Source organism: Dendrobates tinctorius, unplaced genomic scaffold, assembly GCF_039654945.1.
Source record: "Dendrobates tinctorius isolate UK_male_01 unplaced genomic scaffold, ASM3965494v1 ptg000034l, whole genome shotgun sequence".
Lineage (NCBI taxonomy): Eukaryota > Metazoa > Chordata > Amphibia > Anura > Dendrobatidae > Dendrobates > Dendrobates tinctorius.
Genome location: NW_027361702.1, coordinates 9,741,185 through 9,767,713, shown reverse-complemented (window position 1 = coordinate 9,767,713; position 26,529 = coordinate 9,741,185). Strand labels below are relative to the sequence as shown.

General features: G+C 47.4%; 1 protein-coding gene across 2 annotated transcripts in view; it reads left to right on the top strand.

Annotated features, from left to right (window-relative positions):
• The first annotated feature begins 1,261 nt into the window (after positions 1-1,261).
• DRP2 (dystrophin related protein 2) overlaps positions 1,262-26,529 on the top strand; it is a 227,894-nt gene continuing 202,626 nt past the window's right edge. For both annotated transcript variants that reach the window (XM_073573086.1, XM_073573085.1), the window contains exon 1: positions 1,262-1,653. In XM_073573086.1, the coding sequence (XP_073429187.1) occupies positions 1,549-1,653 (105 nt within the window). In that variant the 5' untranslated portion in view covers positions 1,262-1,548. The remainder of the gene's footprint in view (positions 1,654-26,529) is intronic.

The window sequence follows — 26,529 nt, the reverse complement described above, 5'->3', positions numbered from 1 at the left end:
CCCTTCAGGTGATTTTCAGGAATTAATGCAAAGTGGTACAGCCGGAATGAAAAAGTGTTTGTTTACCACCTAAATGCGGCTAACTCTAAGGCCGCTATTTGGCCATGAACTGCTATGGCAAACATCAGGACCACACAATCATGATCTCGGCGTGTCAGTTAGGTTAAAGTGCAAGCCCCCACAATCTATTAACCATTTATTGGATGTAGTCACCTTTTACAGCAGCAACTAAGGGGTTAAACAGATATGGACGGCGCCAACACTAATCGTTTGTGATACAGCAAGTTGTCAGCTATAGTGGACAGCCGACAGCTGCTGGATTGTCACCTGTATGGGGATGATATTCTCTTATATCTCAGGTCAGTAAAAAGAAGTATTGGCGGTCATTAAGAGGTTAAACAGAATCCGTCACCAGGTTTTTGTTATGTATCTATGTTTGTATGTTTTATTTATGTATGTAATCTGAGAGCAGCCTGATGGAAGAGCAGAGACCCTGATTCCAGCGATGTGACACTTACTGGGCTGTTGCTGTAGTTTTGATAAAAGCTGTTTTATCAGAAGAAGATAATCACTAGAGGACTAGTAAACCTGCTGCCATGAAATCCTCTATATTCATGAGCCCTGTATAACCCCTCCTCCTCCTTGGCAGCTTTCTGCCTATGCACAGTGTACACAGATAGCTGCCATTCAGTGGTGTGGGCGGGATTATACAGAGCTCAGCAGTCGGACAACTGCTAGATCCACAGCAGAGGCAGAAAGCATTTACATAGACTTCTCTGGCAGCATCACTTGTAGAATAATTTTGTCCTTTTTTTTGTGCATAACAGTATTTCTATTTGATATCTCGGACAAAAGACAAAAACAAAACAAAAAAGCAGCTACACAATCTATGAAAAACATCGTGGAAAAATATCTAAAAATAAAGAAAAATAAAGAGTCCCCTCATCCCGAAAAATGAGAAAATGTTTTTTTTTCTTAAAAATAAATCTACATTAAATATAAAAATATCAGCGCATAACATGCATCCACAAGAGACGCCATTCAGCAGGGTCTTAAGTCAAAACACTTTAAAACAATCCACTGCAAAAAAAGTGTAGTGAGAGCGCAGCAGCTGCACAGGGGCCACTGATTGGCTGCAGCGCTCACGTGGGGTGACAATGTTACGCGAGCCCTGGCGACCTCCACATCATTGGAGTGATGGCAGTGCGGGAAGGGAGAACAGGCTGTTACCTTACATTGGTGGCTAAGACTGTCAGAAGCAGCTTACTGATAGATCCTTAGTTAGCTCATTGTGCAGCCAGTGAAACCAAGGGATACAGGAGGCAGGTGGTGCAAGGGTTTATACCATTCCTCACTTTCTCTGTCCCTTGCATCCCCAGCGCTGAGGACCCCCACTGCGGAGTGCAGGAACCCTGGGGGACCCTGCCGCAGTATCAGCGCACATTACTAGGATTAGTTCTCCGTGATGACACTATCGTGACATGAGCGATAGCCTGCGGGCGCCGCAGCCACACTCCGCCATGTCCGCTGCTACAGCCGTCCTGGGGGATGCGGACAATCCGGGGAGGCGGCCAGAAGAATAATACCACCGCTGCAGAAGGCGGGGGTCGCACAGGCGCACTGAGAGCTCGGGGTCTGCTCAGCCGGCAGCAGGTAGGCCGCTCACAGAGCGCACATCCCCGTCCCCCGTGTGTCCCCTCATGTCCGCGACATGTCTGTGTATCGCCGCTATGCGAGGTCCGGGGCCGCCATGTGCAGGACGCGTGAGAGGGTGTGTGACAGCTAGGAAGGACCAGGGGCCAACAGGGTCCGGGCTGTCAGTAATGTCCGGGCAGTCAGTAATGTCCGGGCTGTCAGTAATGTCCGGGCAGTCAGTAATGTCCGGGCTGTCAGTAATGTCCGGGCTGTCAGTAATGTCCGGGCTGTCAGTAATGTCTGATTTGTCAGTAATGTCCGGGCTGTCAGTAATGTCCGGGCTGTCAGTAATGTCCGGGCTGTCAGTAATGTCCGGGCTGTCAGTAATGTCTGATCTGTCAGTAATGTCCGGGCTGTCAGTAATGTCCGGGCAGTCAGTAATGTCCGGGCTGTCAGTAATGTCCGGGCTGTCAGTAATGTCCGGGCTGTCAGTAATGTCTGATCTGTCAGTAATGTCCGGGCTGTCAGTAATGTCCGGGCAGTCAGTAATGTCCGGGCTGTCAGTAATGTCCGGGCTGTCAGTAATGTCTGATCTGTCAGTAATGTCCGGGCTGTCAGTAATGTCCGGGCAGTCAGTAATGTCCGGGCTGTCAGTAATGTCCGGGCTGTCAGTAATGTCCGAGCTGTCAGTAATGTCCGAGCTGTCAGTAATGTCCGGGCTGTCAGTAATGTCCGGGCTGTCAGTAATGTCCGAGCTGTCAGTAATGTCCGGGCTGTCAGTAATGTCCGGGCTGTCAGTAATGTCCGGGCAGTCAGTAATGTCCGGGCTGTCAGTAATGTCCGGGCTGTCAGTAATGTCCGGGCAGTCAGTAATGTCCGAGCTGTCAGTAATGTCCAGGCAGTCAGTAATGTCCGGGCAGTCAGTAATGTCCGGGCTGTCAGTAATGTCCGGGCAGTCAGTAATGTCCGGGCTGTCAGTAATGTCCAGGCTGTCAGTAATGTCCGATCTGTCAGTAATGTCCGGGCTGTCAGTAATGTCTGATCTGTCAGTAATGTCCGGGCTGTCTGTAATGTCCAAGCTGTCAGTAATGTCTGATCTGTCAGTAATGTCCGAGCCGTCAGTAATGTCCGGGCTGTCAGTAATGTCCGAGCTGTCAGTAATGTCCGGGCTGTCAGTAATGTCCGACCTGTGAGTAATGTCCGACCTGTCAGTAATGTCCGAGCTGTCAGTAATGTCCGACCTGTCAGTAATGTCCGAGCTGTCAGTAATGTCCGGGCTGTCAGTAATGTCCGGGCTGTCAGTAATGTCTGAGCTGTCAGTAATGTCCGGGCTGTCAGTAATGTCCGATCTGTCAGTAATGTCCGGGCTGTCAGTAATGTCCGAGCTGTCAGTAATGTCTGATCTGTCAGTAATGTCCGGGCTGTCTGTAATGTCCAAGCTGTCAGTAATGTCTGATCTGTCAGTAATGTCCGAGCCGTCAGTAATGTCCGGGCTGTCAGTAATGTCCGGGCTGTCAGTAATGTCCGACCTGTCAGTAATGTCCGAGCTGTCAGTAATGTCCGGGCTGTCAGTAATGTCCGACCTGTCAGTAATGTCCGACCTGTCAGTAATGTCCGAGCTGTCAGTAATGTCCGGGCTGTCAGTAATGTCCGACCTGTCAGTAATGTCCGACCTGTCAGTAATGTCCGGGCTGTCAGTAATGTCCGGGCTGTCAGTAATGTCCGATCTGTCAGTAATGTCCGGGCTGTCAGTAATGTCTGATCTGTCAGTAATGTCCGGGCTGTCTGTAATGTCCAAGCTGTCAGTAATGTCTGATCTGTCAGTAATGTCCGAGCTGTCAGTAATGTCCGGGCTGTCAGTAATGTCCGATCTGTCAGTAATGTCCGGGCTGTCAGTAATGTCTGATCTGTCAGTAATGTCCGGGCTGTCTGTAATGTCCAAGCTGTCAGTAATGTCTGATTTGTCAGTAATGTCCGAGCTGTCAGTAATGTCCGAGCTGTCAGTAATGTCCGGGCTGTCAGTAATGTCTGATCTGTCAGTAATGTCCGAGCTGTCAGTAATGTCTGATTTGTCAGTAATGTCCGAGCTGTCAGTAATGTCCGGGCTGTCAGTAATGTCCGATCTGTCAGTAATGTCCGGGCTGTCAGTAATGTCTGATCTGTCAGTAATGTCCGAGCTGTCAGTAATATCTGATTTGTCAGTAATGTCCGAGCTGTCAGTAATGTCCGAGCTGTCAGTAATGTCCGGGCTGTCAGTAATGTCTGATCTGTCAGTAATGTCCGGGCTGTCAGTAATGTCCGGGCTGTCAGTAATGTCCGAGCTGTCAGTAATGTCCGGGCTGTCAGTAATGTCTGATCTGTCAGTAATGTCCGGGCTGTCAGTAATGTCTGATCTGTCAGTAATGTCCGGGCTGTCTGTAATGTCCAAGCTGTCAGTAATGTCTGATCTGTCAGTAATGTCCGAGCTGTCAGTAATGTCCGAGCTGTCAGTAATGTCCGGGCTGTCAGTAATGTCCGAGCTGTCAGTAATGTCCGGGCTGTCAGTAATGTCTGATCTGTCAGTAATGTCCGGGCTGTCAGTAATGTCTGATCTGTCAGTAATGTCCGAGCTGTCAGTAATGTCTGATTTGTCAGTAATGTCCGAGCTGTCAGTAATGTCCGAGCTGTCAGTAATGTTCGGGCTGTCAGTAATGTCGGAGCTGTCAGTAATGTCCGGGCTGTCAGTAATGTCCGAGCTGTCAGTAATGTCCGGGCTGTCAGTAATGCCTGAGCTGTCAGTAATGTCCGGGCTGTCAGTAATGTCCGAGCTGTCAGTAATGTCCGGGCTGTCAGTAATGTCCGATCTGTCAGTAATGTCCGGACTGTCTGTAATTTCCAAGCTGTCAGTAATGTCCACGCTGTCAGTAATGTCTGATCTGTCCGTAATGTCCAAGCTGTCAGTAATGTCCGAGCTGTCAGTAATGTCCAATCTGTCAGTAATGTCCGAGCTCTCAGTAATGTCCGAGCTGTCAGTAATGTCCGCGCTGTCAGTAATGTCCGCGCTGTCAGTAATGTCCGAGCTGTCAGTAATGTCTGCGCTGTCAGTAATGTCCAACCTGTCAGTAATGTCCAGGCCGTCAGTAATGTCGGAGGTAATGTTCGAGCCGTCAGTAATGTCCGAGCCGTCAGTAATGTCCGAGCCGTCAGTAATGTCCGGGCTTTCAGTAAAGTCCGGGCTGTCAGTAATGTCCGAGCTGTCAGTAATGTCCAGGCTGTCAGTAATGTCCGAGCTGTCAGTAATGTCCGGGCTGTCAGTAATGTCCGAGCTGTCAGTAATGTCCGGGCTGTCAGTAATGTCTGATCTGTCAGTAATGTCCGGGCTGTCAGTAATGTCCGGGCTGTCAGTAATGTCTGATCTGTCAGTAATGTCCGGGCTGTCAGTAATGTCCGAGCTGTCAGTAATGTCCGGGCTGTCAGTAATGTCCGGGCTGTCAGTAATGTCCGAGCTGTCAGTAATGTCCGGGCTGTCAGTAATGTCTGATCTGTCAGTAATGTCCAAGCTGTCAGTAATGTCTGATCTGTCAGTAATGTCCGGGCTGTCTGTAATGTCCAAGCTGTCAGTAATGTCTGATCTGTCAGTAATGTCCGGGCTGTCAGTAATGTCCGGGCTGTCAGTAATGTCCGATCTGTCAGTAATGTCCGGGCTGTCAGTAATGTCCGATCTGTCAGTAATGTCCGAGCTGTCAGTAATGTCTGATTTGTCAGTAATGTCTGAGCTGTCAGTAATGTCCGAGCTGTCAGTAATGTCCGGGCTGTCAGTAATGTCCGAGCTGTCAGTAATGTCTGATCTGTCAATAATGTTCGAGCTGTCAGTAATGTCTGATTTGTCAGTAATGTCCGAGCTGTCAGTAATGTCCGAGCTGTCAGTAATGTCTGAGCTGTCAGTAATGTCCAGGCTGTCAGTAATGTCCGAGCTGTCAGTAATGTCTGCTCTGTCAGTAATGTCCGAGCTGTCAGTAATGTCTGATTTGTCAGTAATGTCCGAGCTGTCAGTAATGTCCGAGCTGTCAGTAATGTCCGGGCTGTCAGTAATGTCTGATCTGTCAGTAATGTCCGGGCTGTCAGTAATGTCCAGGCTGTCAGTAATGTCCGGGCTGTCAGTAATGTCTGATCTGTCAGTAATGTCCGGGCTGTCAGTAATGTCTGATCTGTCAGTAATGTCCGGGCTGTCTGTAATGTCCAAGCTGTCAGTAATGTCTGATCTGTCAGTAATGTCCGAGCTGTCAGTAATGTCCGGGCTGTCAGTAATGTCCGAGCTGTCAGTAATGTCCGGGCTGTCAGTAATGTCTGATCTGTCAGTAATGTCCGGGCTGTCAGTAATGTCTGATCTGTCAGTAATGTCCGAGCTGTCAGTAATGTCTGATTTGTCAGTAATGTCCGAGCTGTCAGTAATGTCCGAGCTGTCAGTAATGTTCGGGCTGTCAGTAATGTCGGAGCTGTCAGTAATGTCCGGGCTGTCAGTAATGTCCGAGCTGTCAGTAATGTCCGGGCTGTCAGTAATGCCCGAGCTGTCAGTAATGTCCGGGCTGTCAGTAATGTCCGAGCTGTCAGTAATGTCCGGGCTGTCAGTAATGTCCGATCTGTCAGTAATGTCCGGACTGTCTGTAATTTCCAAGCTGTCAGTAATGTCCACGCTGTCAGTAATGTCTGATCTGTCCGTAATGTCCAAGCTGTCAGTAATGTCCGAGCTGTCAGTAATGTCCAATCTGTCAGTAATGTCCGAGCTCTCAGTAATGTCCGAGCTGTCAGTAATGTCCGCGCTGTCAGTAATGTCCGCGCTGTCAGTAATGTCCGAGCTGTCAGTAATGTCTGCGCTGTCAGTAATGTCCAACCTGTCAGTAATGTCCAGGCCGTCAGTAATGTCGGAGGTAATGTTCGAGCCGTCAGTAATGTCCGAGCCTTCAGTAATGTCCGAGCCGTCAGTAATGTCCGAGCCGTCAGTAATGTCCGGGCTTTCAGTAAAGTCCGGGCTGTCAGTAATGTCCGAGCTGTCAGTAATGTCCAGGCTGTCAGTAATGTCCGAGCTGTCAGTAATGTCCGGGCTGTCAGTAATGTCCGAGCTGTCAGTAATGTCCGGGCTGTCAGTAATGTCTGATCTGTCAGTAATGTCCGGGCTGTCAGTAATGTCCGGGCTGTCAGTAATGTCTGATCTGTCAGTAATGTCCGGGCTGTCAGTAATGTCCGAGCTGTCAGTAATGTCTGGGCTGTCAGTAATGTCCGGGCTGTCAGTAATGTCCGAGCTGTCAGTAATGTCCGGGCTGTCAGTAATGTCTGATCTGTCAGTAATGTCCAAGCTGTCAGTAATGTCTGATCTGTCAGTAATGTCCGGGCTGTCTGTAATGTCCAAGCTGTCAGTAATGTCTGATCTGTCAGTAATGTCCGGGCTGTCAGTAATGTCCGGGCTGTCAGTAATGTCCGATCTGTCAGTAATGTCCGGGCTGTCAGTAATGTCCGATCTGTCAGTAATGTCCGAGCTGTCAGTAATGTCTGATTTGTCAGTAATGTCTGAGCTGTCAGTAATGTCCGAGCTGTCAGTAATGTCCGGGCTGTCAGTAATGTCCGAGCTGTCAGTAATGTCTGATCTGTCAATAATGTCCGGGCTGTCAGTAATGTCCGAGCTGTCAGTAATGTCCGGGCTGTCGGTAATGCGAAGCTTTCAGTAATGTCCGGGCTGTCAGTAATGTCCGAGCTGTCAGTAATGTCCGGGCTGTCAGTAATGTCCGGAATGTCAGTAATTTCCAAGCTGTCAGTAATGTCCGCGCTGTCAGTAATGTCCGATCTGTCAGTAATGTCCGAGCTGTCAGTAATGTCCGAGCTGTCAGTAATGTCCGAGCTCTCAGTAATGTCCGAGCTGTCAGTAATGTCCAACCTGTCAGTAATGTCCAGGCCGTCAGTAATGTCGGAGGTAATGTTCGAGCCGTCAGTAATGTCCGAGCCTTCAGTAATGTCCGAGCCGTCAGTAATGTCCGAGCCGTCAGAAATGTCTGGGCTGTCAGTAATGTCCGAGCTGTCAGTAATGTCCAATCTGTCAGTAATGTCCGCGCTCTCAGTAATGTCCGACCTGTCAGTAATGTCCAACCTGTCAGTAATGTCCAGGCCGTCAGTAATGTCGGAGGTAATGTTCGAGCCGTCAGTAATGTCCGAGCCTTCAGTAATGTCCGAGCCGTCAGTAATGTCCGAGCCGCTAGTAATGTCCACGCTGTTAATAATGTCCGTGCTGTAATGTCTGAGCTGTCAGTAATGTCCCAGCTGTCGGTAATGTCTGAGCCGTCAGGAATGCCGGAGGTAATGTCCGGGCTGTCAGTAATGTCAGAGCCGTCAGTAATGTCCGAGCTCTCAATAATGTCCGCTGTTATGAATGGGTCACCGAGGAGGATAGCAGGCCCAGGCTAAGCCACAGAAAACCAGAGAGGCTGGTAACTAAGCGGATTGCAGACCCCTGATCCTATCCACACAACTAGCAGTAGCTTATGAATCTTAAATGTGACAGGAAGAGCCAACCGAAAAGAGACCGGATTAATAATCTCCAAAATCTTGTAAGGTCCAATAAATCTAGGTTTAAACTTTGGAGAAGCCACTTTCATAGAGATATTCTTTGATGACAACCAGACCATATCACCCACCTTAAACCGGGGACCAATGGTCCTATGCCGGTTAGAAAACCGCTGGAACTTTTCCTGGGAAAGAGCCAACTTATCCACCGCTTGGTCCCAAATCTGCTGCATTCTTTCCACCACAGTGTCAACCCCTGGACAGGCAGAAGACTCTACCTGCCCTGATGAAAATCGAGGATGAAACCCAAAGTTACAGAAAAATGGTGACATCAAAGTGGCAGAACTAGCTCTATTATTTAAAGCAAATTCGGCCAAGGGTAAAAATGAGACCCAATCATCCTGATCAGCAGATATAAAACATCTCAAATAAGTCTCCAAAGTCTGGTTTGTTCTCTCCGTCTGCCCATTGGTCTGAGGGTGAAATGCAGAGGAGAAGGACAACTGAATTCCCAACTTGGAACAAAAGGTCCTCCAGAATCTAGAGACAAACTGAACTCCTCTGTCCGATACAATGTTCTCAGGAATCCCATGCAAGCGAACCACCTGTTGCAAAAACAAGGGCACCAACTCTGAGGAAGATGGCAACTTAGGGAGTGGTACAAGATGGACCATCTTAGAGAATCTATCACAAATCACCCAGATAACAGTCATCCTCTGAGAGACAGGCAGATCAGAAATAAAATCCATTGAAATATGGGTCCATGGCCTCCTGGGCACCGGCAAAGGCATCAACAACCCACTAGAACGAGAACAAGGCTTAGATCGGGAGCAAGTCCCACAGGACTGCACAAAATTTCTGACACCACGAGACAAGGCAGGCCACCAAAAAGACCGACTCACCAAATCTCTAGTACCAAAAATACCTGGATGACCAGCCAACGCGGAGCAATGAACCTCAGACATCACTTTCCTCCTCCACTGGTCGGGAACATACAACCTACCACTGGGACAATGCTCAGGCTTATCCTCCTGAAACTTCTCCAGAGCACGTCTCAAATCAGGCGAGATGGCAGAAAGAACCACCCCCTCACCTAAGATGGTAGCAGGCTTGGTCACAATAGGAGAATCAGCCAAAAAACTCCTAGAGAGGGCATCAGCCTTAACGTTCTTAGTGCCCGGAAGAAAGGAGACCACAAAATCAAAACGTGTGAAAAACAAGGCCCACCTGGCCTGTCTCGGATTCAAGCGTTTAGCCGACTCAAGGTAGATCAAATTCTTGTGGCCAGTGAGGGCCACCACTTGATGTCTAGCTCCCTCCAACTAATGTCTCCACTCCTCAAATGCCCACTTCAAGGCTATCAGTTCTCGATTCCCCACATCATAGTTGCGTTCCGAAGGAGAGAACTTTCGGGAAAAGAAGGCACAGGGGTTCATTTTAGATGTCACCGGATCTTTTTGGGACAAAACAGCTCCTGCACCAGTCTCTGAAGCATCCACCTCCACCTGAAATGGAAGTGAGACATCGGGTTGTCGCAAAACCGGAGAAGAAGTGAACCTCCGCTTCAGCTCCTGAAAAGAAGAAACAGCCTCTGGAGACCAATTCAGCAAATTAGCGCCCTTCTTAGTCAAATCAGTTAATGGTTTGGCAATAACAGAAAAATTGGCTATAAACTTACGATAAAAATTAGCAAAACTCAAAAACTTCTGGAGAGCCTTCAAAGAAGTGGGCTGCACCCAATCATAAATGGCCTGTACCATTTTAATAGTTAACGGAGACAAAATAAATCCCAAAAATGAAATCCTCTGTACACCAAAAAGACATTTCGATCCCTTAACATACAGGGAGTTTTCCCTCAAAATCCGGAACACAGTCCGAACATGTTCCACATGAGAATCCCAATCCCTGGAAAAGATCAAAATATCATCCAAATAGATGATCAGAAACTTATCCACAAAGTCCCGGAAAATATCATTCATGAAGCACTGGAAGACAGAAGGGGCATTAGTGAGCCCAAAAGGCATCACCAGGTACTCAAAATGTCCCTCCGGAGTATTAAATGCTGTCTTCCATTCATCCCCATGCTTAATGCGAATAAGATTATACGCCCCCCTGAGGTCAAGCTTGGTAAACCAGCAAGAACCTTTAACTCTAGAAAATAGGTCAGAAATCAGGGGTAACGGATACTGATATTTAACAGTAATTTTGTTAAGGGAGCGATAGTCAATACAGGGCCTTAATGAACCATCCTTCTTGGCCACAAAAAAAAAAAAAACAGCACCCAAGGGTGAAGAGGATGGTCTAATATGACCCTTCTCCAACGACTCCTTAATATAAGAACACATAGCCTCATGTTCGGGTACAGATAAATTAAAAAGTCGACCCTTGGGAAATTTACACCCCGGACTCAGCTCAATTGCACAGTCATAACTCCTATGAGGAGGCAAAGACGCAGACTTACTCTCACTAAACACATCATAAAAATCAGCCAAATAGTCAGTAACCTCATGCGACTGGGGAGAGGTGGAGAAAACAGGAGTGTCACTAAGAGCACACCGACAACCCCAACTCACCACAGACACAGATTTCGAATCCAAAACTGGATTATGTATTTGCAACCAGGGGAACCCCAGCACGATGGTATCATGCAAATTATGCAGCACCAAAAATCTGCAATTTTCTTGATGGTCTGGGGCGACCCGCATTACCACCTGGGTCCAAAATTGAGGTTTATTCTTCGCCAAAGGAGTAGCATCAATACCCCTCAAAGGAATAGGCGTCCGCAGGGGTGTCATAGGGAAACCACAACGTTTAGCAAAATCTAAATCCATTAGGTTCAAGGCCGCTCCTGAATCCACAAAGGCTTTAGCAGAAAATTTGGACAGGGAGCAGATCAGAGTAATTGCCAAAAGAAACTTAGGTTGTACACCACCTAAAGCAAATGTGTGTGCATCAGCAGTGTCTGAGCCATTAAAAATATCTGAGCCGTCAGTAATGTCTGCGCAGTCAGTAATGTCCGATCTGTCAGTAATGTCCAAGCTGTCAGTAATGTCCGAGCTGTCAGCGGTTTGTGAGCCATCAGAGATATCTGAGCTGTCAGCAGTGTCTGAGCTGTCAGTGTTTCTGGCTGTGCTCTGCCTCATACTCCGCTTCCAGGTTGCTTTCTATGCGGACGTTATAGGGGAGCTCTGGCCTGACTTCCGCATCGGGAGGTGCACAGTCAGTGAGTTGACGTCTGCACAGAGCTGCCAGCTGTACATTGCCGGCCACGCTCACCTTCCCATGTAGGACTTGGGCCGGATCACCCCTTCAAGTAACACCATGAATCCAGTCAAGAGATTTCCAGGAAGCTGCAAAAATACATGTCTGAATTGTTTTGTTATAAAATACCCCACATTTACCTGTTCTCGCTCTCCCCGCCACTTTCTGTACACTACCCTGGTGCGGGCTCTGACAGTCACTGGTCTCAGCGACCTGGTACTGTACCTGCCACCATCACCACTCAGACCTGTGATTGGCTGCAGTGGTACTGTACCTGCCAACATCACCACTCAGACCTGTGATTGGCTGTAGTGGTACTGTACCTGCCAACATCACCACTCAGGCCTGTGATTGGCTGCAGTGGTACTGTATGTGCCACCATCACCACTCAGGCCTGTGATTGGCTGCAGTGGTACTGTACCTGCCAACATCACCACTCAGGCCTGTGATTGGCTGCAGTGGTACTGTATGTGCCACCATCACCACTCAGGCCTGTGATTGGCTACAGTGGTACTGTATGTGCCACCATCACCACTCAGGCCTGTGATTGGCTGCAGTGGTACTGTATGTGCCACCATCACCACTCAGGCCTGTGATTGGCTGCAGTGGTACTGTACCTGCCAACATCACCACTCAGGCCTGTGATTGGCTGCAGTGGTACTGTATGTGCCACCATCACCACTCAGGCCTGTGATTGGCTGCAGTGGTACTGTACCTGCCAACATCACCACTCAGGCCTGTGATTGGCTGCAGTGGTACTGTATGTGCCACCATCACCACTCAGGCCTGTGATTGGCTGCAGTGGTACTGTACCTGCCAACATCACCACTCAGGCCTGTGATTGGCTACAGTGGTACTGTATGTGCCACCATCACCACTCAGGCCTGTGATTGGCTGCAGTGGTACTGTATGTGCCACCATCACCACTCAGGCTTGTGATTGGCTGCAGTGGTACTGTATGTGCCACCATCACCACTCAGGCCTGTGATTGGCTGCAGTGGTACTGTATGCACTGCCTTAGTCTTATAGGTTGAGGCGCTCTAAACCAACATGCTAGATCCCTCTCTTCCCAAAATCATCTGTCAGGGGGGAGTCCGAGGCCCCATATAGATAACGGTGGGTTTGTCTTCTACTCTCTTTCCCCCCTGGATAATCCTGATAAATAAATGTTGCAGGTTTTTTCAGGTGAAATCCGCTGTGATCTCTTAGATTTCAGCGTTGCTGCAGCAGTCGGACTGGCCGAGCAGACTTTTCAGTTCTCATGTTGTTGCAGCGGCTTTTACACCTAATTTTAGGCCTCGTTCAGTCGTCAGTTTTTCTGTTTTAAGTGCATAAAAATTAAAAGATTAAAAATTGTAAATTTTTCAGAATGTTCTGGAAATTTGAGCTATTTCCATAAAAAACACAAAACATATTGACCTAAATTTACCACTACCATAAATAAAGTGGGAGATGCAATATTTATCAGGCTGAATGCACCAGAATTCTGCTGTAATTTGCACAAAAAGCTGCCTTTAATGATTTGTACCATAATTATTTTTTGTTTTAGACACTTTCTACAAAAAGTCCAGGCTTGCAAAATTGACACTTACCAGTTTATTTCAACAGACGCTGTGTTTGGGAGGCCAAAACTGGCTGTGATGGAAGGGGTTATGGAGGAAAAAAGCTTTGCTCAGGGGACGGGATAAGTAAAAAGTAACAGCCGCTAGACTGTGATTGGCTGCAGCAGTCAGATGACTCAAGCAGTGCATCATCAGATGTTGTATGATGACTTGCTGGTCAGATTCACCTAACCACTGCAGCCAATCACTGACTGCAGAGGTCTAGCGACTGGTGAAATGGCTTCATCACCGCTTCCTGCCTCTGCGCAGACCATGGTGCGGCCTGCGCTGGATTCAGGCGCCGGTACGTGAGGTTTGTTGTTTTCTTACCTTGTCCCTTGGCCAGTCTTATTTTGCCCAGACAGTCCCTTTAATGTTATGGCTGATCAGTGAATAAATACACTTCCATAAAAATTAGAAGTCTTTGCAGTCTTTTTGACTGGTGAAGCTGGTTTCATGAATGAGGCAGCCGGCGATGGCGGAGGCGCAGCTGCGGGTTTCGTGGAAGAGATCACAGTCTTTTCCATGGCTGCATCAGTTTGTACTTATTGTGATGTTTTATTGGGTTCACGGGAACGGAAAAAGCAAAATGTAGAAATATTTTCAATTTTAGTATGAGGCTCTGCACCATCATTGCCTTTTGTTGGGGCCTGGGCCTTTTCTTGGTTTGTCTGATGTTGGTGCGCTACAGAAAGTTTTTTAAAAAAAGTTTCAGAAGTCGGAGTTTATAAATTTATATCATATCTGCGCGAGGAGTTCTCCCTAGATTGAGATCATATCAGCTATAAACAAAATAAATGCTCCACTACTCCATATACACATTCAATATATTCTTAAAGGGGTTGTCTGGTTCTTTAATTCTGATGGCCTATCCTTAGGATGGGTCATAAATACCAGATCAGACAGGGTGTAACTTTTTGCACCGCCACCGATGCTGCTGTTGGCCGGATGTGCTCAGTTGCGGAGCACAACTGTATAGTGGCTGCTGCCACGTTCTGGACTCCAGCCCCTATTGAAATGAGCAGGACTGGATCTGCAGTACCCTGCTACAGCCACTATGCACATGGTGGCGCTAAGCTATTTAGGCTAGGTTCACATTGCGTTAGGGCATCCGTTTAACGGATCCGTTAAACGGATGCGCTAACGCTAATGTCATTTTAGATATCTTTAGCGCCATAGCGCTAACGGTATGCGTTAACGCATGGTAGCGCTCCGGTACCTAACGCTACCATGTGTTAGCCCATACAGTTCTATGCACAGCGAACGGGTCCGTTCGCTGTGCATTAATACTAACGCACCCAAAAACTCTGCAATCAGCGTTCGAGGGTGCATCAGGAAATAACGCATACTTGCTAATGCATGCCGATTTCGGCATGCGTTAGTATGCGTTAGTAACATTGCGGTCAATGGGTGCGCTAACGGATCCGTTAGATAGCGTTAGCGCCGCTAACTAGCGGATTCCGCTAGCGGATTGCCGCTAACGCAATGTGAACCCTGCCTTAGCTAAACACATCTGTCACATGCTGACATTGGGAAAAGCTGATTGACGGCGTGCCGTGAGTTGCACCCTCATCAGTCTGGTATTGATGACCTATCCTAAGGCTAGGCCTCCAATATTAAGGTACCGGACCACCAATTTAAGACAACCCCTTTAAATACATGTACAATAGTCAAATACATCTTTATTAGTCTTTTAAAACTAATCATTTTAAATGTAAAGTGGTGCACACTCAGAATAAAGATGAAGATCCAATAAGTTGTGAAGTTTAGGTATTTCCCTGGAGGGACTTTTTGCTCCTTTGTGTAAGACGTCCTTGTCCTAAGTGTGAACCTCCAGCCGTGTGATAATATTTTAGGAGGAGCACAATGGATGATAAACAATACAAGTGTCACAAATTCCAGATCTTATAGCTCTTCCTACACTGACATCCCACACAAATGCTTTCCGAGATCCCAGGAATGAGCCCAGGACGGAGGCTGTAAGTGTAATGTAAGGGGGCTTCTGTTTAAGGCTTTTATTCCCATATCATCTGACATGTATTATTCATCCGTGCTACTGTAGCCATCCCGAATTCTTGTGCCTATTAAAGTGGCTATTTCATAAACAACATTTATTACCCAGCTACATAATCATAGACGTCTGATTGCTGGGACCCCACCAATCCTGAGAACACAGGGTCCCAGATTTCCCTTTGCAGTGTGTGTCATTTGATAAAGTCCTATTAGGCTCTGTTCAATTATCCGGTAATTATTTCCATTTTTGGATCTGTTTTGGGATAATAGAAACGTAATTAAAATGTACAGGACCCATTCATTTGTATGGGAACGGCAGTGTCCACTTGCATCATTTCCGGTTGCTACCGGTTTTTTAGCTGGGTCAAAAAACGTAGTCTGCAGATTTTGTTTTTGTCCGGTCAAAAAAAAAAAGATCACAACTGGATTAAATTATTTATTAGCATAGAAGTCTTTGGGTATGTTCACACATTGAATATTGGCAGGAAAAACACAGTATAAATACATGTTTTTTTATGCGTTTTTTCCCCATTTATTTGAAGGGATGGAAAACATTGCAAAAACTGCCAAAGGGTTGACATACTGCGTGCTATCATTTTTATAAGGATTAAACCCCCGTGCATACCTTAGTAATTGGTTTAATTAGTGTTTGGGGGTAACAGGCTCCCTTTAAAGTCAGAAGGATTTACGCTCAGCCTATTTACAGTATCTGCACATTAGGCTCTTACTAAGTCAAGTCCGCAATATCTCCGCAAGGCTGGTCCGTTTTAGACCAGCTCTAGAACCTGTGTGCCAAATTTGGGGTGGGATGGTCCATTGTTTTGTCCGTAAATTATTCTTTTGTATTCTGTTTCTTTGTGAATTTTTCGATGATGGCAGGTCCTAGAGAGCTGAAACCTGGTGTAAAACCTTCTGAATTGCCTGATTTACTTATGTGCCAAATGTGGTGCCGATTGGTAAAGTCATTTGGCCGTAAGTTAATATTTGCTTTCGTGTTCCGTTTTTTGGCCAATATCTTGAGAATACTTCGTATTCTATTTGTTGGCAATTTATCTTGAGATTGATAGGTTCTAGAGAGCTGAAACTCAGTGAAAAGTGCGTGAGTTACTTTTATACCAAATTTGGTGGAGACTGATCCCGTTGTTCCGCCGTAAATTAATATTGACTTTCGTATTCTGTTTTTTGGGGGCAAATATCTAGAGAAACAGTATGTCCTAGAAAGCTGTAACCTAGTTCAAAACCTTATAAATTGCCTGATTTACCTACGTGAAAAATTTGGTCCATTCGTTTGGCTCTAAATTAATATTTGTGTTCTGTTCTTTTGGTGAATATGTTGAGAGCGGTAAGCCTGGGAGAGCTAAAACCAAATTTACAACCTTCCAAAATTATTTACTGCAGTTACCAATATGCCAAATTTGGGGCAGATAAGTCTAGTCATTTGGCCGTAAATTAATATTTGCGTTAATTTTTCTTTTTTCTTGGCAAATATCTAAAGAAAGGTAAGTCGGAGAGAGCTGAAACCTAGTGAAAAACCTTCCAAAGTGCCTGATTTACCTATGTGTCAAATTTGGTGCAGATTGGTCTCTCAAAAATGGAGGGTCCTACAGAGCTAAAACCAGTCTGAGGCTATGTGCCCACGTTGCGTGTTAAAATGCACACTGAAAACTGGACTCCTTCCTAGAAATCGCGTGTTTTTTTCCGCGGGATTTTACCGCGATTCTGTTCACGATTTTGCCGCGATTTTCTCAAGCACTTTCCAAGCGATTTGAAGCATCTCTTGGAAAGTGACAGGTTGGTCACACTCGTCAAACATAGTGTTTGACAAGTGTGAGCAGCATTTTACTATTGAGGCCGCCTATGCAGCATCAGTAGTAAAAGATAAAATGTTAAAAATGATAAAAAAAATAAAAAATCGGGGTATATTTACCTTCCGACGTCCCGCGCTGCCATCCCGGGCCTCAGCATTCCCAGTAATGCCTTGCGAGACCTGTGATGACGTTGGTCTCACGTTACTATAGCGGTCTCGCGAGACCGCGTCATCACAGGACCTTGCCGCAAGGCATTACTGGGAACACTGAGGTCGGAAATGCAGCGCGGGACGCCGGAAGGTAAATATACCCCGATTTTTTTTTTTTTTTTTTTTTTTTTTACAGGGGTATGGTACCCAGGGCCTGGAGGACAGTCTCCTCTCCTCCACACCGTGGGTACCAACCGCACATGAGACGCTTAACTTCCCGCATGGTGGGCATAGCCACATGCGGGAAGTAAGCGGTTCTCATGCATTCCTATGAGTGCGGAATCGCGGCAATTCTTTGCGATTCCGCACAAAAGAATGATCATGCTGCGATTTTTTCCGCGATGCGAATCCGCCACGGAAAAAAGCGCAGCATTAGCACAGAAAGTGCGGAATGCCATAGGAATGCATGGGGGGCGTTCTGTACACGATTTTTAAACATTTTCGCAGCGTTTTTGCGCCGAAAATCGCGGCAAAAACGCTTCGCATCGTGGGCACACAGTCTAAAACCTTTGGAAGAGCCTGATTTATCTATGTGCCAAATTTGGTGAGGATTGGTGTATTTGTTTGGCCGTGCATAAAATCAGACATCAGACAACAGAGAACAGAAAGTTAAACGTTTTATACGGACGTGGACAAAATAGCTAGCACCTTCTGTTAAAGTAAGAAAACACCACAATGGTCACTGAAATAACTTAAAACTGAAAAAAGTAATTTTCTATTTAAAATTACTCAATATCAACTAACGAGACTCAGCCATTGTTTTTGAAGTTTGTTTCAACAGAAAAATGATTAAAAAAAAACAACTAATAGAAGTGGTTTGGATTAAAATTATGGTACCCCTAGCAAAAATGTAAAATAATTTGACCATAGAGACATGTGACACTAACACGTCTCTTGTAATTAGCATCACGGGTGTTTTACAAACATGTAGTCTGCCTATTTAGAGGGTGAAAAGTAGTCAATGTGCTGTTTGGTATCATGGTGTTCAACACACTGAACATGGATCAAAGAAAGCTAAGGAGAAAGTTGTCTCAGGAGATTAGAAAGAAAATTATAGGCAAAAATGTTAAAGGTAAAAGCCAAGACCATCTCCTAACAGCTTGATGTTCCCACTGTAATGGCTGGGTTTCGGGATTAGATCCGCTGACCTGTTGCTACTTGGTCGGCTCCCCTGTCTGCTGAGCTATTGCCTTTACGTCAGTGTCCAAATACTGAAGGATCAAATTGTCTTTGTTTTCCCTTCTTGGTTTGCTTTTCTCCAGGTGTTTTCCATTTTTCAATTTTGGTCTGCCGGATCACATTCTGGGTTGGGTTTTTATGGTCATCCTTCACTGCACTTCCTTGCTATACCTTTAGGTGGGCTTGGGTTTAGGAGTTCCAGCCCTTCAGCTAAGGGGTCTGCCTTGCATGGAAAAAAAAACACCAATTGAATTCCTGCAATGAGTGTTTGTTTTCCTTTCCAGTTCTTCTTCCGTTCACTTATTTAGGTTCCTGGTTATATTCATTCCATTTACTTTTGGTTCTCCTTAGCTTTCCCTCTCTACTCTATATTAACATGTTTTCATTTTCTCATTCTCAGGTTTCATATCTTCCTGCACACTTCCATCCCCTCTTGATGGCAGCATGTTGCAGGCTCCCCTCTGGTTCCTCAGGAGGTACAAGAAACCCCTCGATGGCCTTTTGGGAGCCATGTACGAGGTGGTATTTTTCAGTTGTGCAGCTAGGGCAGTGGTGGTGAACCTATGGCACGTGTGCCAGAGGAGGCACGCAGAGCCCTCTCTGTGGGCACGCAAGCCAGGCCCACCACCGTACTCACACGCCACTCCCTTCTCTTGCTCAAATGTATTCCCTTCTAAAAGAAGCAAAGGACATTTGAGCATTGCTGTGCCGTGACTGGGGCAGAGGAGCGCCTGTCAGCCCTGGGTCCGATGTGCAGCAGTGTGATGACATAATCACGTTACTGACCTCATCACACTGCTGCCTGCACCGGCGCCGCAGAGGAGCAGAGACAGCGTGGGCACTGGCAAGAGCTCCAGGAGGAACTGAACATTAGTGAATAACTAGCTTGGCCCATGTGAAATTTTCGCACATTGGTCGTTGGGGGCGCAGGCAATTTCTGAAAAAGCAAGCTGGTCAAATGTAAATGTATTTCATGAGCTGGTGAACACAGAAAGGTATTTATATATGTAGTCAAACCACAATTATGTCCAAAATATTTAAATTGGCACTTCAAGACATAAATACACACTTAAGGGCAAAAAATGTTTTCTTAATTACCCAAAAAGAAGTGAACCACAAATATACTAAAACCATATAATTTTATTCAAAAATAGACAAATTTATAAAAATGGCTACATATCCATGTTTCATCAATAACATACCCCAAGGGGGATATACATCAGACCAAAAAATGGGGGGTTCCAATCCAAGAATATTTCAAGATAATTATTCACATATATATGCACAAAAGTATCATTATTGATAATACACTATGAACTACAATTTCCTATAGAACCACCTGACTGAACAACTATTTTCAGCTACTAAATTCGTATCCCGAAGAATTTTTTTCAGGTATAATAAATAACCAAACAGAGTTTTTTTGGTATACAAAGTGCAAGTGCTTATGTTAACTTAAATCGATTTATTATATATCAAAATCACCCATAACAGGAACACTGTAAGAATAGAAAACCTGCGCAGGGGTTTAGCAGCAGACCACGGGCGCTATCTCAGTTCGGATAAGGTAACTATGGTTTACACCATGGTTTGATAAATTTCTCTATTCTTTCAGTTTTCCTGTTATGGGTCATGCTGACGGATGTTGCAGGCAGCAGATCGCTCTCCACGGCATCTCCAGACTCTTTTACGTCTGTCACATGTGCTCAGTGTGAACCTGCTTTCATGTGTGAAGAGCACAAGGCGCCAGTGGCAAATTTGCCAATCCTGGTGTTCTATGTCAAATGCCAAGCTTCCTGCACAGTGTTGGGCTGTGAGCACAACCCCCATCTGTGGACATTGGGCACTCAGACCATCCTCATGGAGTCGGTTTCTAACGGTTTGTGCAGACTCATGCACATTTGTGGCCTGCTGGAGGTCATTTTGCTGGGCTCTGGCAGTGCACCTCTTGTTCCTCCTTGCACAAAAGCTGTGGTAGCGGTCCTGCTGCTGGGTTGTTGCCTTCCTACAGCCCCCTCCACCACTCCTGGTGTACTGGCCTGCTTGTAGCGCCTCCAGCCTCTGGACACTACGCTGACAGACACAGCAAATCTTCTTGCCACAGCTCGCATTGATGTGCCATCAGGGTCGGAGTGGGGTGCCTAGGGCCCACCAGGGGAATTGACTCTAGGGGCCCACCCTATGGCTACCATAAACGGTATTACGTGTTCATTTTTTTGCCTCTCCCACTAAAACGTGTGCCTTTTAGCAAGCTGTACAGTGCGCAAAAGAGAACGCTCTCAACCTCCTATATATTGTACAGAGCACACTCTCAGCCTCCTATATATTGTACAGATCACACTCTCAGCCTCCTATATATCGTACAGACCACACTCTCAGCCTCTTATATATCATACAAACCGCACTCTCAGCCTCCTATATATCGTACAAACCGCACTCTCAGCCTCCTATAACAGATACTTTCTATAAGAGGTTGAGAGTGTGGTATGTACAGTATATAGGATGCCAATATTGCGGTATGTCCGGCATATTGGCCTCATATATGACATACAGGCTGTCGGCCTCCTACTAGGCCTCCTATGAGACATACAGACTGTCGGCATCCTATGAGACATACAGACTGTCGGCCTACTATTAGGCCCCCTATAAGACATACAGAGTGTCGGCCTACTATTAGGCCCCCTATAAGAAATACAGAGTGTCGGCCTCCTATTAGGCCCCCTATAAGACATACAGACTGTCGCCCTATTAGATACTGTACAGATCGCACTCTCTGCCTATGTACGGCATATAGGAGGATGATACTGCGGTCTGTATGGTTGGTATACAGGCCTCATATGACATAATAGGCCATATAAGAGTCTGGTGTGTGTATCTTATATAGGAGGCAAAAATGGGGCCCCACATGCTCACATATTGCACATCACACAGAAGTATTTCGATTGTAGTTACATGCGCTGAGTTCAGGCCGCTAAATGAGTGCGATCGACAATATTGAAGTCATTCAACACTTGTTTCCTGGCCTCTTTCCACCGTCTGAGAAAGAATGATGGGGACAGAACAATCACTAATTTATCAATCTGTCCCCATACCGTATCATGTTATCAGCACCACAGCACCATAATGTAGCCCCCCATATTACATAACACAACCTCCCCCATAGAATATAATGTATAATGTACACCCCATTGTATATAACACTGCCACATAGTATATAGCACAGCCACAAAGTATATAACACAGACCCACATGGTATATAACACAGCCCCACATGGTATATAGCACAGCCCCACATGGAATATAGCATAGCACCATGGTATATAGCGCAGCCCCACATGCTATACAGCACATCCCCCCATTGGTATACAGCAAAGCCCCACATGGTATACAGCACAGGCCCATGGTATACAGTACAGCCCCACATGGTATACAGCACAGCACCATGGTATACAGCACAGCCTCACATGCAGTGGCGTAACTACAAAGTTATGGGCCCCGGTGCAAACCTTCAAATGGGGCCCCTCCATGCCAAAATACATGCACATCTCCGCTCCGTACACCTTATACACGTGCAGTTCCGCTCCATACACCTCGCACATGTGCGGCTTCGCTCCGTACACGCACAGCTCCGCTTCGTATGTGGCGCCCCTGAGGCTCAGTCGCCACAGAGTTACTGCACCTTCCTCTAAGGTGTGGTGCCCCACCATCCAGGTAAGTTGGGGGCTCCTGACCACGCTCCAACACTCGCACCCCACACAATAGAGTAGTTCAGCAAAACCACATTGCGGCTCCTTGCTTAGAGAGAGGCAGAGCACCTTTGGTGGTACCCTGCTTGGAACACTAGATGTGCTGGGAGGTGGGTGGAGTTCAGAATATATATATATATATATATAAGAGCGGGACAGTTCCAGGAGTGAAGTTCAGTTGAGTTCAGAGGTGGAGGAGGAGAGAGGAAGCCACTCGGGAGGAGTGGGGATCCCTGGAAGAGGGATGGAGGAAGGAGTGCTGCAGCTGCCTCAGTCATCTGAGACAGCTGGCACGGGAAAGGAAAGAAGGAGAAAGACATTGAACTGAAGTCTGAGCTTCCATAGAAGGGAAAAGACAAGTACGGAACGTAGGAGTAAAAGGGAACACAGAGGACGTGGGTTAGAGGAAGAACCCTGCCTAGAAGTTCTAAGCGCAAGGCCGGGGCCCGGTCCCCGAGGTTGTATGGACACTAATGGTTCTGCAGCAGACATCGGTGGAGTAGTGGGCTGTAAATGCACTATGTTGTGAGTTCATTTTTCCCTTCACCATTGAGGTCTGATGAACTCCCTCCTCTGGTGAAGGAAAGTAGTGAGACTGATTACCAAACACCTGGGCAGCTAGATGATAACTGGGTGGCTGGAATTGAGGACTGGATATAAGGCTGCCGACGCCCTTCTTCCTGGCTGGTGATTTTCCTGCTGGATTCTTGGAGACCAGTCTGATTCCTGCGTCTCAAAGCTAAGTTTTTCTGCTCTGCTTTGTACTCTTCAGTTTTGTTTTTGTTTTGCCTTGTTTTTTGGGAGTTCTGCCATCCCCGGCCGGGGGTGAGCTGAATTCCATTTTTGTCTCTGATCTGTTGATCTTTTGCTCTGTCTTCAGAATATACCTGAGTGCTGATATAGTCTTTTGAAGCCTAGCGACTTCAGGGCCTGTTTTTCCTATCAGTCGGTTGGCTCATTTTGATAGGGTTTTTGCGGATGGCAGACAGCAGCTTTCCTATCCTGTCCTATGTAGTTAGTTTGGGCCCCATCATTTGCTCAACCTATCTTTCTATCTGTGTTAGTGTTTTCATCTTGCTTCACCATCATTATATGTTGGGGGCTGCCTATTGCTTTGGGGTCTGCTCTGGGGCAGTTTAGTTTTTCCCCTTTCTGTCTTTAGGCTATGTTTCTCTCCGGCTGTGATCGAGGGGTCTAGGGCACCGTAGGAACCCCCCACGGCTACTGCTAGTTGTTGTAGATAGGTTCAGGGGTCTGCAATCCGATAGCTGCCAACCTCTCTGGTTTTTCTGGACTTAGCTGGTATTTTGTTTTTTCCTCCTTCGGTGACTCATCATAACAGCACTACTCCCATCTAAGACTTGAGGGCACAACAGCAACACGGATAGAGAGCCGGGACTCAGGAGTAGAGAGTCCCCGAAGCAGGCTACAGCTGTCTGTCGTGCAAGTAGAGTTCTTGGGAACATCTGTCAGGAGGAACTCCAGTGTAACAGTACTAGGAGATCTTCACACTTAAAGGCGCTATAGAGGAGACGTTCAGAAAAGGCACATAAGTTGGCGGAGTGTGGAAGGGAGCATTCCATCTTGCCTGGAGGTTGACTGAGTCCCTGACCCGGAGGACACGGCACAGAAGCGGGCACTACAGACTGTGAGTAAAGCTTTGGAACTGCATGCCCTGGTGTCCTCCATTCCTTCCTGCGTCCGTCCGCCTGGCACTGCTACATCCCCTGCGCCAAACACTACAACATCTAAGTGTCTCCACATCTACACTGCCCTGGGACAACAGCCCTGCCTGTGGAGGGCTATAACATCATTGCTGCACCACACCATCAGTCCCAGTGGATCTGCATGCAGCGTCGGCTTAACACCTCCCTTGCCGAGCACCACAGGTGGCGTCACAAACTATTCATTTAACTACATTTCACCATTCACATCTTCCTATTACTTGGGCGCCCAGGGCCACGGTCCGGGTCGTCACCGCTGTGACACATCCCGCTGATACCAGCCCGGTACCGAGTACCCCACAGCCCTGGGAGGGTTCCGCTCCGTACACATCATACACACGCGGCTCTGCTCCATACACCTCGTACACACGCGGCTCCGCTCCGTACACCTCGTACACACGTGGCTCTGCTCCGTACACACGCGGCTCCTCTCTGTCCACCTCGTACACACGCGGCTCCTCTCTGTCGACCTCATACACATGCGGCTCCGCTCCATTCCCTACACCTCGTACACACACGGCTCCGCTCCGTACACCTCGTACACACACGGCTCCACTCCGTACACCTCGTACCACACACGGCTTCTCTTCGTACATGTCGTACACACACGGCTCCTCTCCGTACCACCGTGGGGCCCCAAGAAACCTATTTTTCCTCTCATTGTGGCCCCATCAGGTAGCCGGCACTTCCAGGGAGGATGGTGAGATACTATTACACAGCATAGGTGACCACCATGCCGTGGGGCCCTTGGTGTAAAGCTAGATCAGGAGGGGTCTCACTCCTGGCACCCCCATCAAACAGCCATTATCCCCTCAGCAGTGCGTGGATGCCGGCACCGCAGATCTAGTGCAGGGTTTGGTGGCCGCTGCCGGGTATTGCAGCTCAGAGTGGGAAATGTTCTGCAGTTCCCGGCAGCGGCCACCAAACACTTCCCGTACGATGTGCGGTGCCTCGCTCCTACATCCCAGCGCTGTTGGCGGGGATAATGGGCGATTGCTGGGCGCCCACCGATACAACCAGTTCTCCTAAGGATCTGTTACATGGATAAAACTGCTGGAAGCCCCATAGCCCTTCACAAACCATGCCCGGCCAGCGGACCTATTACCATGGTGCCCATACAGCAGGGGGCACTGGTTTAGGATGGGCGGACTCGGAGAGTCTCATAGAAATTTCAGTTTTAACCAAAGTTTTCTATTTTTAAATATAAAAATCCGGAGCACAGATCATTGGCTGCGACTTGCCAGTGTTGCACCCCTGCTGAGGTATATGGTGCATGTTCACTACTGTCCTCTGCTACTGACCTCACTACTGACCTCTGCCACACTGTATACTGATAGTATGGCGCTTCATTGCCAGCCTGAGATCGCCTGCACCCACAATGTCATTAGATCTATCCCCACACCGATGCCTTGCGGCTCCTCTGCTGTGTGCACAGGATGGATCAGTGACTGCGGCTTTCTGGAGACTCTCCCCGGCCCGTCCATGAGAGGAGCAGCTGTACGGGTGGTGGTGAGAGCGGCGGAGGCGCCATCTCCGGCAGTGGAGGAGCAGCACACGTGCCCGCGCATAACACATGTGTAGATGACGGAGAAGCCGCGGGCCCTGAGTGTGGCACAGGGCGCCCTGCAGCCAGGACTCCTGTGCTGCCGCCGAAAAGCGGGGTACGCGTGGCGCCGCGCTATGGTATGTGCACGCGTGTCCCGGCTGCAAATCATGGGACGCGCTCTTAAAGGGCCACCTCATTTAAAGGGGCAGCATTTTTAAAGGGCCCCAGCGACCCTCGGGGCCCACCGGGCATTTACCCGGTACCCCGCCAGGCCAGACCGAGCCTGTGTGCCATCCTGGATGAGCTGCACTACCTGAGCCACTTGTGTGGGTTGTAGAGTCCATCTCATGCTACCACGAGTGTGAAAGCACAACCAACATTCAAAAGTCATCTCCTATCTCTGGAATGTGAAAATCTGTCTTCACATTTTACCCTGATATACAAAGTTTCTCATTTTCACATGTACTACAGATATAAGAAATTAAAGTTATAGCGATGGTTACTTTTTAAGTTTATTTATAAAGTTACCGACATATTCCACAGTACGGTATAGACACTGTCATTACTCCTGACACCATTCATTAATCTGTGTGTTTATGATGCCTTGGAAAATAACGCTATTAACCTTCTGGTTAACCCCAAATCTGCAGGTTAAGACCGGCATCACACACATAAAAAAATCGCATTGCAATCTTCCCAATGTTATTCTATGGTGTAGCTCCCATCATCCTATTTTTTTTCGGATCTTTTCCTTGGACCGAGACAATCGCAGCATGCTGCGATTGTCACCGATTTTCGGATCGGACTCGCCAATGCAAGTCTATGGGTGCGATTAAAAATCAGATTACAAACGGACCACAAGTAACATAGTAACATAATTAGTAAGGCCGAAAAAAGACATTAGTCCATCCAGTTCAGCCTATAAAATTCTGTCAGAATAAATCCCCAGATCTACGTCCTTCTAAAGAACCTAACAATAACTGTAAGATACAATATTGTTATGTGGCGCCCCTGAGGGATCAGTCGCCAGTGGTACTGCACCTCCTCCTGAGGTGTGGTGCCTCACCATTCAGGTAAGGTGGAGACACCTGACCACACTCCAACACCTGCATCCCACACAACATAGTAGTGTATCAAAGCACCTTTGGTGGCTCCCTGCTTGGAACATGAAGAGTACTGGGAGGTGGGTGGAGCTTAGTCTGCACCAAAAGATTGGGAAGAGTTTAGGATTTGGTCAGTCTGACTCAGTGAGTCTGACGGGGTCAGAAGGAGAGAG